The 13,011-nt window shown below is 39.6% G+C and overlaps 1 protein-coding gene across 2 annotated transcripts in view; it reads left to right on the forward strand.

Annotated features, from left to right (window-relative positions):
* The window catches only part of KIF20B (kinesin family member 20B), a 78,401-nt gene extending 67,882 nt beyond the window's left edge, over positions 1 to 10,519 (forward strand). The window contains exons 30-34 of one of the 2 annotated variants that reach the window (XM_060768750.2): positions 846 to 1,040; positions 4,308 to 4,397; positions 5,828 to 5,975; positions 7,650 to 7,786; positions 8,971 to 10,519. In XM_060768750.2, the coding sequence (XP_060624733.2) occupies positions 846 to 1,040; positions 4,308 to 4,397; positions 5,828 to 5,975; positions 7,650 to 7,786; positions 8,971 to 9,042 (642 nt within the window). In that variant the 3' untranslated portion in view covers positions 9,043 to 10,519. Of the gene's footprint in view, positions 1 to 845; positions 1,041 to 2,018; positions 2,134 to 4,307; positions 4,398 to 5,827; positions 5,976 to 7,649; positions 7,787 to 8,970 lie in introns of those variants that run through there. The other variant, XM_060768751.2, reaches the window with a different exon arrangement.
* Positions 10,520 to 13,011: the final 2,492 nt, after the last annotated feature.

Below are 13,011 nucleotides of genomic sequence, written 5' to 3' on the forward strand. Positions count from 1 at the left end.
ATTTATTTCCCATATTTATATATCGTAAGTCCCATCCCCCATATGTCTGTTCCATCCTTTGTATGGATGGATATGTATCCCCAACTCAAGGTTCTGAAACATTATCTTGGATGGTTCCACCCAGTGAGATCAGGCAACTCCCTGTTGTTAATTTTCAGGATCTAACAGGGTTGTTGTGTAGATATTTGTCGCACAGCCTTCTGTGTGCCCAGGAGGGAGTTTCTTATCTGGTCTCAGCCACTGATTGAGATTTCAGGTTTCAACCTGCCACTTTTGGACTCTCACTTGCTGAGATGTTCCTGTGGCTATTTCTGTAGATCTTAGGAAGCTATTTCTTGATTTAAGACATTGGCGTGCTGGCTGGTATTCGAACAGAGGATGGGCCGGAGATGTAAATGCCTTGGTCCTTTCATTACTGGCTGCTACTTCTCGGCGGATGTCAGGTGGTGCAATACTGGCTAAACAGTGTATTTTCTCCAGTAGTGTCAGGTGGTGCAATACTGGCTAAACAGTGTATTTTCTCCAGTAGTGTAGGGCGTAGATATTCTGTGATAATGCAGCACATCTCATTCAGAACCACATCCACTGTTTTAACGTGTTAAGATGTATTCCACACTGGACATGCGTATTCAGCAGCAGAGTAGCAAAGCTTGTGGGCAGATGGATGCCAAGCAATCATTCTGAGGATGCCAAGCAATTATTCTCGTAAAATGAAACCGGGCATGTGGCATCCCCATTTTCCCTACAAGGCTTGTGTTAGAGTTTTTGTCTTTCCTTCTACATCATTGTTTTGTTTTATTATCTTCCCACAATCCCCTTGTCTCCCCATTTTACATTATTTACAGGAGCAGTCAGATTCCCTTCTAGATTCTTATGAAGTCTCTTCAGATCAAATTAGCCGTTTCCCAAAACCTGAAATGGAGATTCAGTTTACACCTCTGCAGCCCAATAAGATGGAAGTGAAGCATCAAGGGAGTCCTTCCTCTGTGACCATTAAAGTTCCCAAGGCTAAGAAAAGGAAAAGCAGTGCACTGGATGAGGTATTAAAATTGATAAAAAGCAAACGTGATTGACATGTAGCCTACTTAGCAAGCCTTGCAAATGCTGATTTATTATCAGTAAATGTTTGATCTGTATACCTATTTTATATATTCGAGATCACATAAAATTTGTCAGGTGGAAAGGGGTTGTGAGTGCAAATAGTTTAAGAAGGCCTAATTATTATTATTATTATTATTATTATTATTATTATTATTATTTATACTTTGCCACCATCTCCCCAAGGGGACTTGGGGCGGCTTACATGAGGCCAAGCCCAACAATACAACAATGCAAATAAACAACAACAATAAAATATAAAAATAAAATAAAATACAAGAAACAATATAAATAAGCACATCAAACAATGTAAAATCATAATAATTTAAACACAGAAAATAAGTCACAGTGGGCAGGGCGTAGCTTGTTGTTCTTGGTTGCCTTCAGGTTTATTCAAATCCTGACACACACACACACAAAAGCTATGAAGTCAGTTCACTGTCACAAGATAAATGTAATTTTCTAGAGCATTTGTGGCGACCAAGCTGTAGGTCACTAACATCTGTCTTTCCCTGGGAGAAATCAGATGGAGCCCATGAAATCTGGATGTTCAGTTTAGTTTTGACCTGCGAGCTGAAAGCAGCCTCTCCTCTTTGATTTATGTCCACCTTTCAATCTGGATAGTATCTTATCATTTAGAATGTCAGATTCATGGGACAGGTTGTACCCCTAAAACACACTGTCAGCATTCCCATTTGAACAGGCGTCTTGCAGATTAATCATTCTTTGAATGGTAGGCTTCTGCCAAGAAACATCATATGTGGCCTTTTTAGATCATTGTACTTGGTAGACAATGCTCTAGAAGGCCACCTAAAATTATTAATATGGAAAATCGTGTGTGTTACATTTGCAAAATACTTGGGGGAGGTTGAATACATTGGAATTGTAACCTCTTTTCTCCTCAACCATTTTTCTTCAAGAACAACAAACTCTCGAGTTGCTGGAAAAGCAAAGTTAGAAATAAATATGCTTCTGGTGATGTCAGTCAGGTACTGAATCCATTTGAGCTTTTTCTGTAGATGTATAGATATTGTAGATAACAGCACTCAACAATATATTCTAATCTTCTACATTTCCTTGCAATCTCACATTTAGATCCTAACACTAAAGTAATCATCTGCCACATCTCACCTCTGTTTCTCTCCTATGGATAATTATCTATTATTCTGCTATGTTTTTTTTATCATTTGAAATGAATACTGTGCCTAACTGCTGAGGCCAAACTTTTAAACGACACCTATGACTGTTATTGCAAAGCATTTGAGCTATCACCCAGATGAATTGGAATTCCTGTAACAATTTTAGGCCTCTTCTATACTAGGCCTCTTCTATACTAGATTATCTTCTTTGAACTGGATTATATGGCAGTGTAGACTCATATAATCCAGTTCAAAGCAAGATAATGTGGATTATCTGCTTTGATAATCTGGATTATATGGCAGTGAAGAAGGAGCCTTGGAGACATTTAGGGCAATACTAGGAAGGCCTGTGAATGCATCCAGAAATAATAATGCTTAACTATGGCAGGCAGTTGAGTTTTCATGGAGTGGTATGAATGGAAGTGAGTCCAGATTTTTCCTCTTCTTGGTTCTTTGAATTTCTAGAACAATACAGACCTCAGACAGAATCTAAGCTCATTCTGCATCTTCGGGAAACAATAACCTCCAATTATTTGATTCTGCCACAAAAAGACTTTGCTACATGATTTAAGGTTATAACAAGCTTGTATTAAGTGACAGTAAACATGCTTTCTGCTTACTAATTGTCCAGTTGGATTACACCAAAGGCTAGCTACTCCAGTGTTAGTAAAAGCACCATCAACCAGCAGTTACTAGGTGTTCCACCAGAAACTGGCCATTGCTTTTTTTGGGAGTATTTTATAATATCTTCCCCATTCTCTAATAATAATAATAATAATAATAATAATAATAATAATAATAATAAATCACACAGTCCTAGATGCTTGGGAAGTGTTCGACTTGTGGTTTTTTGATATGAAATCCAGCATATAGGTCTCGTTTGCTGTGATATACTGTGCTTTTGTGTCAGTAAAATAATAACAACAATAATCACCAGCATCATAATCACCACTACCACCATCATGATCCCCCCGATAGGTGCCACTTTGTTGTGGTGTGGGGCATAAACTAGAACAGGTAGTCCCAGTGGTCATTGGCACTGGGACCACCAAAGATCTCAGCTGGCATTTGGAAACAAAAATCACGATCTGTCAACTGCAAAAGGCCACCTTACTTGGATCTGCACACATCATTCGAAAATACACAGTCCTAGATGCTTGGGAAGTGTTCGACTTGTGATTTTGTGATACAAAATCCAGCATATATATCTCCTTTGCTGTGACATACTGTGTTCTTGTGTCAGTAAAATATTATTAATAATAATAATAATAATAACAATAATAGTAATAATAATTTATTTCTAACCCACCCTCTCTCCCCAGAGGAACTCAGGGCAGCTTCTATGTACAAATGCAAATATTCAATGCCATATACAATCACAAAAACAAAGGCAGATATCCTGTCCATGAGTCCTTCCTTACTGAACCCTGATGGTAGCCATTCCGACTAAAGTCAATATCATTCTGCCTTCGAAACCAAAAAAGCCTCACTGCTACCAGACTTGTGTCAGGCTTGCAATTCAGAGAACATCTATATAAATAAAAATGTAATGTTCGTTTGTGGGATTAACATAACTCAAAAATCACTGGACAAATTGACACCAAATTTGGACATAATACACGTATCAGGCCAACAAGTGATCATCATGCATAAAAACATTGAAAAACACAGCAGAAGTGAGTTAAAAAGCAAAAAACCACATTACAACACATGCACAAAACCACACATACATGCAAACACACAGATATACACACATACACAAATATATACATACACACATATATGCAGACCGGGCCACAGCAATGTGTGGCAGGTGATGGCTAATAGTACATAAAAGCAATGTCTCATCTTGTTGATATAATGCATTGGCTGATCAGTGCTAAAAAGCAACCAGTTTGACTCTACATCAGTTAAAAACCTACTTCGACCTTATTAAATAATTAGGTTTTAAAAAATCTTAGATAAAAACAGCAGTGGCAATTTCTCAGTCTGATTTTGTGTTTGCAGCGCTTCCTTTTTCCTTCCTCTGGGAAGTACAGTACTTTTAACAGCTGCCATTTTGTGTTTAAGGATTTCTTGAAGAGTGAAAATAAGAAGAATGCTGCATCCCCAGCTGGCCTGGTTATAAGTTCAGATTCATTACAACAAAAAAAGAACAAGGTTAGCGTTGAAGAAATTATCTTTGATGTTAATGTGAAGATGAGCTATGGAATAGCTTTTGGAGACTGCAGAGGTCTAAGAAACTTAGCTAAAATAGTGATAGGTAGAGGTACCTTCAACTGAGTTGCAGTAGCTCAGCAAGGATTCCGGCTACTAATAGTGAGGAAAAAAGCCATTATTTTTATCCTCAATCCCACCATATATGAAAGACTGAACCTATCACTAGAGGTGGGCACAGTATTGGTTCCATTTGTTTCATTTGGGTATTCATTTCGTACCATCCATTCGGATGGCATGAAACAAAAGAGCCAGTTTGGATGAAACAAAAGGCTAAATGAAAGAGAAAGTCACTGGCTACACAGGCTATAGGTCTCCTCTGCATAGCCAGAGGAAAACCTCGCAGAATCAGTGGTATCTTAACCCCTGCCTTTAAACTCAGGGCTCCTCTGTAGATCAAGAGTAATGGAAAGAAGGAATGTTTTTAAGATTTTGTTTATAGAAAGAAAAAGATCCCTAAAAATAGGGAGATGATCCATATCTGTGTACGAACCCACACGATCCCTTCGATCATCTGGAGAGGTCCTGCTCATGCTCCCACCTCCATTGCAGGCGTGATTGATAGGGCCAAGGAGGGGGCTTTCTCGGTGGTGGCCCCTCGACTCTGAAACTCACTCCCCAAGGACATCAGGCATGCCCCAACCCTGGCAGTGTTTAGGAGGAGCCTGAAAACATGGTTGTTCCAGTGTGCCTTCCCAGAATAAAGAAACTCCCAGCAATATGTCCTCGAAATGCACTTTACTATTGATCTAGGAATGTCTGCACGCCCCATCCCTCTCTGAAAACTCTATCCAAGTTCATATTTCATCTGTTCATGCTTAGCATTATTCTTAATTTTAATTATTACATTTGGCCCTGCCATAGGTTTAAAATGTTGCTGTGTTACTGCTATTGTTTATTGTTTTTGTTATGAGTTTTATTTTATTGTCTGTATTAATTGTTGTTATTGCTTTTATCATTGATGTATTGTGGGCTCGGCCTCATGTAAGCCGCACCGAGTCCCTCGGGAGATGGTAGCGGGGTATATAAAGATTATTATTATTATTAATTGCAAAATACAATCTTATGGCAGAAAGATTTTGTCCCTGAAGTTATGCACAGAATTGTACAATAAGTAACTTGTTCTGAGGTTTAATCTTGATTCAGATTATAAAGTCCTACTTAAAGGCCAATGGGAGTAAAGCTGTTGTTTAATGGGACACTACTTTATCAAATGTGTTTTGATGATATAGGATTATGCCTTTCTCTGCAGAAGAATGATGGCTACTTTTAGTGAGTCGTTATTTATTATAGAAACCAGTATAGTCTTTAAAATGGTCCACATCCTACATGTCACATTCTAAATGTCTGTCTCATGTTTTGTGTTTCTTCAGTCTACTACAGACCACAATGTCAAAAAAGATTATTCTTTAAGAAGTAAATATTTTCCATCAAAAATGAAAACATCAGTGGACACAGGTGGAACATTGCAAAAATTTGGCTCATTTTTGCAGAGTTCGCCAACAATCATACAATCCAAAGGTAAGTGATGACTGAAAAATTCATTTTCGTTGGTTTAGAATAGTTTTGATCCCGTACCTCATGTTTGAATGGTGTAGACTCTGAAGGGGGTTGTTTGCATTTTAAATCAAGTTGAGAAGGAACTTTGATGCCTTTGGTGGGGAGTTTTTTTCCTTTCTTCTGGCCTCCTTGCTTTTTACATTTTGTTTGTGATGTACTTAAAAACAGTTACTCTCATTAAATGAAGAACGGTAATGTAATGATCCAATTCTAAAGCAAAACCCGCAGCAGCCAGACAAACTCCCATAGAAGTGTGTGAAAGAAAGCCCTTAAGGTGCATCAGTGGTCTGTGGCTTATGTACTCACCTTGGCATCAGGATTTCCTATGTGCAAATTAAAACCAATGTCTCCAATACCAGTTCAAAATCGCATTAAATCAGGCCTGCACAACATGTCAGTAGTAAGGAGCCAAAATTAAATAGGCTAAGCCTCTTTGGGCTGCAAATAGGTTTTTAGTATGATACTTTCCAAATAAAGTATTAATGATTAATTAGGATTGTTGTTGTTGTTGTTATCTTCAAGTTGTTTCAGATTTAGGGCAACTCTATCACAAAGATTTCTTTTCAAGATTTATTCAAGGGAGGGGTTTGCCTTTGTCTTGCTCTGAGGCTGAGAAGGTGTGACTTGTCTAAAATAACCCAGTGGGTTCAAACCCATAGCCCGAGGTTCAAGCCACTACACCAGGCATGGGCAAACTTCGGCTCTCCAGGTGTTTTGGATTTCAACTCCCGGCTGTTAGGAATTGTGGGAGTTGTAGCCCAAAACACCTGGAGGGCCAAAGTTTGCCCATGCCTGCACTACATCATACTTTCTGAATTTCTTCCCTTTTTTTCCCTTCCCTTCTTTTTCTTCCCTTTCTTCCTCCCTCCTTCCTTCCATCACTTTTTCTCCCTCCCTCCTTTTTCTTTCTTTTCTTTCTCCCCTTCTCCCTCCCCTTTTTTCTTCCTGCCTTTCTTCCTATCCCCTCCTCCTTCTACCCACCCTTCCTTCCTTCCTTCTTTCCCCTCTCCTTCCTTCCTCCCTCCCTCCCTCCCTCCCTCCCTCCCTCCCTCCCTCCCTTCCTTCCTTCTTTTCCCTTTCCTCCCTCCCTCCCTCCCTTCCTTACTTCTTTCCTGCTTTTCCCTTTCCTCCCTCCCTTCCTGCTTTTCCCTTTCCTTTCTCCCTCCCTCCCTTCCTCCTTCCCTCCCTCCCTTCTTTCCTTCCTTCTTTCCTTCCTTCCTGCCTGCCTGCCTGCTTTTACCTTTCTTCCCTTCCTCCCTTCCTCCATCCATCCACCCATCCATCCATCCTGCTTTTCCCTTTGCTCCCTCTCTCCCTCCCTCCATTCCTAGGATGGGGAAGGCATGGCAAGCTGGAAGCAAGGTGGATGGGTGGTGGGAGGTGGTGCCCAGCGGGCCATACCAAGGCTAGTGCAGGCCACGTGCTATGCAGGGCTGCATTAAATGGTCAGTGTAGATAGGGTCCCAGTTGCACAGAATGCATCTTTGACAAGAACATTCAGGAGAAGAGAAAGACCTTGGGGAAGGATTGTCTGTTGTTAATGGTTTGTCTGTGGGTTCAACAGAAGTATACCGATGTCATTTAAATGTACCTGGTACAAAAAAGGCTAAAAAGTTCCTGAAATTCCTCTTTCAGCAAAGAAACTCATGGCAACAATAAAATCTCCCAAATCTACCGAGGAGGAACCTGTTAAGGAAGTAAAGCCAAAACGGCCTAGGCGCAAGCTGTACTCAACTGACGTTTCTTCACCAATGGATTTCTCCGGTCACGTGGTAAGTGATGCCATGGTGCTAACTTTTAAAGAAGAGAGGTAGAGTAAAAACGTAATCAGAATCAGAAACTGTTGCAACTATGTGTAACACACTACCATCATACATAGTACAAATGAATAACAACAGGTATGATGTCTTAGCTCCAGTGCTGCTTTTGAGGCCCTGTAGACCTCCCTCATGGTTTCCCCAATTTTAATTCATTCCAGAATGTGCCCAAATAACTCCTAGGGTGTGTGAGAGGCAATTTGATCAATTGTAACCTCCCTTGGCCTTTTTTCCAACAGGAAGCTGATTGGGTTAGCTAAGGTCAAGATGTTATGAAATTGCCACCATTTAGTTGGAGTTTAAGTGTAAATAAGATAAAACAGGTTCTCCTCCTCTAAGTATTTGGGTGTATTTTCATGAGAAACACAGCTACAATACATTATATCGAAACTCCAGACATCAGCTCACTTTACATTGATTTTTTTCTACTCTAGAACAGGGGTCCTCAAACTAAGGCCCGGGGGCCGGATGCGGCCCTCCAAGGTCATTTACCCGGCCCTCGCTCAGGGTCAACCTAAGTCTGAAACGACTTGAAAGCACATAAAAACAACAACAATACTATCTCATCAGCCAAAAGCAGGCCCACATTTCCCATTGAAATACTAATAAGTTTATATTTGTTAACATTGTTCCTCATTTTAATTATTGTATTGTTTTTAAGTGTTTATTACACTACAAATAAGATATGTGCAGCGTGCACAGGAATAATTTTATTTTTCAAATTATAACCCGGCCCTCCAACAGTTTGAGGGATTGTGACCTGGCCCTCTGCTTAAAAAGTTTGTGGACCCCTGCTCTAGAAGCTGTAGGCTGGTAATTCCAACAGTAAAAATATTTTTAGGGAAAATAGTTGCTCAAATGAAATATTGAGATAACATATGTTAACATGCTATTGTCATGAATGAAATATGGTATTGAGATAACATGTTAACATGTTATTGTCATGAATGACCTGGATCTTATCAGAATATGCGTTTGAGGTAATTTTTCTGATTATTTCAGGTTCACCTATGTTTTTTTTAAAGCCATTTAGTCTGTTACAAAAGTGTGTTTTGTGTAGTTTTCTACGCTGTACTTATTAAGTGGAGATAAAAATACTGTTTAAAAGACGGAACAAACACCTTTTATTTCTTTTTCAGATTGTTATGGATCAAAAGGAAAGTGATCATGAAATCATAAAGAGGCGACTCCGAACAAAAAAGGCACACTAAAGCATGTGTGTGTGTATGCGTCTTATTTTTGTTTTTCCTATGGAGAATCAAATGTGCAATTTAATTTTCAGCGGTTGAGTTTCAGCGTATAGTACTCTAAAATGAAAAATTGGATGTACATGGGGAACTCTTTATACTTTTATATGGGCATTGTGAACAATGAGTTTTCTCTTGTCATGATTTCATAAAATTCTGTATAGATATTATTGGTGTTTGTGTTGTTAATAAGGAGAAAATATACATGTATATGTGAGAAAAGATATTGCTGTATCTCTTTTGAATCTGTTCTTTCCATAGGCAAAAACATACAAGGCTGAATATATCCTCTGATTCTGCAGTTTAACCAATGATCGCCGTATAATATGCATTAGGCACTTAACCCAATAGCTCAAGAGTTTTCGTTTTAGGTTTATTTTTCAACCAAGTTTCTAAAACTTGAGATAGGCTTGGAAACAGGGATGTGAAACTTTCATTCCTCTAGATGTTGTTGGACAAGAATTTGTATTACAGTATACCAAACCTTTTTTTGGACTACAGGTCAATGCCTATGCAGGTTGAGGGCCTAAGGAATTTTCACAAGAACTGCCATTGACTTTTACTTATTGTGGCTGGGAGGGATAGATGTTGGAGTAAGACAGCATCTGGACAAGCACAGGTTCTTCACTCTTCTTCAATATGTGCCATATTGATTCCTTATACAATTAGCTGATCTCACAGAGTGCGATCCATCCCCTGCAGGTTTCTATTACAGGCTACACCTCTTAGGTTGCCATAATGGTGGTAATAATAATAATAATAATAATAATAATAATAATAATAAAACCAACATTGGGGGAAGTCAATAATAGTAAACTGCTTCAAGTGCAAAACACAAAGAGTGAATACCATAAAAACACAATGAAGAGCAGAAGAGTAAACTGGCGAAAGAAGGCTCTCATGGACAGTTCCTGGGAAAAATTGACAGCCAAACTGACAAGGAAAAAACATGGCTGTGGCTCACAAATGGAACTTTGAAAAAGGAGATGGAGGGCCTGATTCTGGCAGCCCAAGAACAAGCCATTAGAACCAATGTCATCAAAGCCAGAATTGAAAAGACTGCAAGGAAGCAGATGAAACCATAGATCTCATCCTCAGCTGCTGCAAGAAGATCGCGCAGACAGACTACAAGCAGAGGCATAACACTGTTGCTCAGATGATTCATTGGAACTTCTGCCACAAACACCATCTGCCTGCGACAAAGAACTGGTGGGATCGCAAGCCAGAAAAAATTACAGAGAATGAACACGTCAAGCTATTCTGGGACTTCTGAATCCAGACAGACAGAGTTTTGGAGCACAATACTCCTGACCTCACGATTGTGCTAAAAAAACAAAGTGTGGATTGTCGATGTTGCAATCCCAGGTGACAGCAGGATTGAAGAGAAACAACTGGAAAAGCTGACACAATATGAGGATTTAAAGATCGAACTTTAAAGACTCTGGCACAAGCCAGTCAAGGTGGTCCTAGTGGTGATCAGCACACTGGATGCAGTGCCTAAAGACCTTGGCCTGCACTTAAACACAATCGGCGCTGACAAAATTACCATCTGCAAATTGGAAAAGGCCGCCTCACTGGGATCTACACGTGTTATTCTCTGATACATCACATAGTCCTAAACACTTGCGAAGTGTCTTACGTGTGATCGAATACAAAAGCCAGCAGAGTGATTTTGTTTGCTGTGGACTCATCTTGTTGTGTTTATTATTATTATTATTATTATTATTATTATTATTATTATTAGAAACACAGCAAGATGAGTCCACAGCAAACAAGATCACTCTGCTGGCTGTTGTATTGGATCACACGTCGGACACTTCCTTAGTGTCTAGGACTGTGTGATGTATCGGTGAATAATGCATGCAGATCCCAGTAAGGTGGCCTTTTGCAGCTGGCAGATGGTAATTTTGTCAGTGCTGATTGTGTGTAAGTCCAGGCCAAAGTCATTAGGCACTGCACACTGTGTGCCAATCACCACTGGGACCACCTTGACTGGTTTGTGCCAGAGTCTTTGCAGCTCGATCTTCAAATCCTCATATCATGTCAGTTATTATTATTATTATTATTATTATTATTATTATTATTATTATTACTTACCTGCCTTTCCTCATGGCTTTATTTATCCTGGCTGGGAATCATAGTTATTGTAGTTCTGGGCATGCAAGCTTTGGGTTCAACAACAATTAATACTTCAAACTAATCTACGTTCCAAAGAGTTCTTCAGTGAGGTTTAAGGGTGTTCTGCACTACGTGGCAGATTTGAATACTTTCGTTTCTCCTTGGGATAATCTCTCTTCTTATAAAGAGAACAAATTTATTAAGTGCTCTCAGGCTAAATCCAAGCTGTTTAAAGGTTGTGCTAATGCATATTTCCGCAACCAGCAGGGAGTGAGATCAAGTACTTCAAAGTACTCACTACACTAATTCTTCTCTCCTCAGCCAACACGGAATTTACGTGCTCTTTATCCTCTACTGTCTAAGTGCTACTGGGACCCCTCCCCATGCTGCTACATGAGTACTCAGTATATTATCCTTTGGAATCATGTACTTTCTCACTTTCTCACACTGAACCCTCATTGGTGTCAGTATGCGTATGGGCAGTTTGCACACATTCCTTGTTTTCAAACCCCTTGAGTCCCACATTGGGAGAAAAGCAAGATAATAAAGAATAACTGAATGGGAATTACTTTGTTTTTGTTGTTGTTTTTTTTTTTTTTGCAACAATATCTGATTCAGCACTGCTTGAGAATCATTTGCAGGGGCAAGATAGTGTTGTATGTCAGCCAGGATTACTTGGAGCCAAATTGCTACTTTCCTTTGTCTCATCTATATATATAAAAATGCTCTGTGTGTTTTGAGTGACAACATAACTCAAAATCCACTGGACAAATTGTTGCCAGGTTTGGTCACAAGACACTTACTAACACAAGGAGTGACCATCACTCAAAAAATTGATTTGGCATTTGGGAGTTGTAGTTCCTGGGATTTATAGTTCACCTACAATCAAAGAGTATTCTGAACTCCACCAACAATAGAATTGAACCAAACTTGGCACACAGGACTCCCATGACTAACAGAAAACACCAGAAGTGTTTGGTGGGCATTGACCTTGAGTTTGGGAGTTGTAGTTCACCTACATCCAGAGAGTACTGTGGACTCAAACAATGAAGGATCTTGACCAAACTTGGTACAAATACTCCATATGCCCAAATATGAACACAGATGGAGTTTGGGGGGAAATAGACCTTGACATTTGAGAATTGTAATCACTGGGATGTATAGTTCACCTACAATCAAAGAGCATTCTGAATCCCACCAACGATAGAATTGGGCCAAACTTCCCACACAGAACCTCCATGACCAACAGAAAATACTGTGTTTTCTGGTGGTCTTTGACACCTCATCGTGACCCCCCCCCCAGGGATCCTGGCCCCCAGGTACAAAAATGCTGTGTTAAGGCTATCCAGTCCAACTCCATTCACCAGGGCAAGAAAACATAAAGCCCTCCTGACAAAGAGCCATCCAGCCTTAGATATAGATAGATATATATGATACACACCACACACACACACACACACACAAACACAAACATTTATATGACAGGTATAGTATAGATTTGAAAGGAACCCTCAAAGGACAATTATATGTTGCATGTTCCAGAGTAGGCAAACCAGACAAATCTCTACATCAGCACTGACAAAGAAACAACAAGAAATACTGTGTACTCGCAAATACTGTGAAACACAATCACAGGCTGAGCTCCAACAAACCCATTGTGCCACTGGGGGCTCTGGACTGAGGTAGACTACTAGAATTGCTTTTTTGAGTTCATGTGTATCTATGCACGTATGTATAAAATATGTGTATGCTTGTATATGTATGTGCAGTTGACCATCCATGTTCACAAGTTTCTCTTTTACAATTTGTTTATTC

This window comes from Anolis sagrei, chromosome 3, assembly GCF_037176765.1.
Source record: "Anolis sagrei isolate rAnoSag1 chromosome 3, rAnoSag1.mat, whole genome shotgun sequence".
Classification (NCBI taxonomy): domain Eukaryota; kingdom Metazoa; phylum Chordata; class Lepidosauria; order Squamata; family Dactyloidae; genus Anolis; species Anolis sagrei.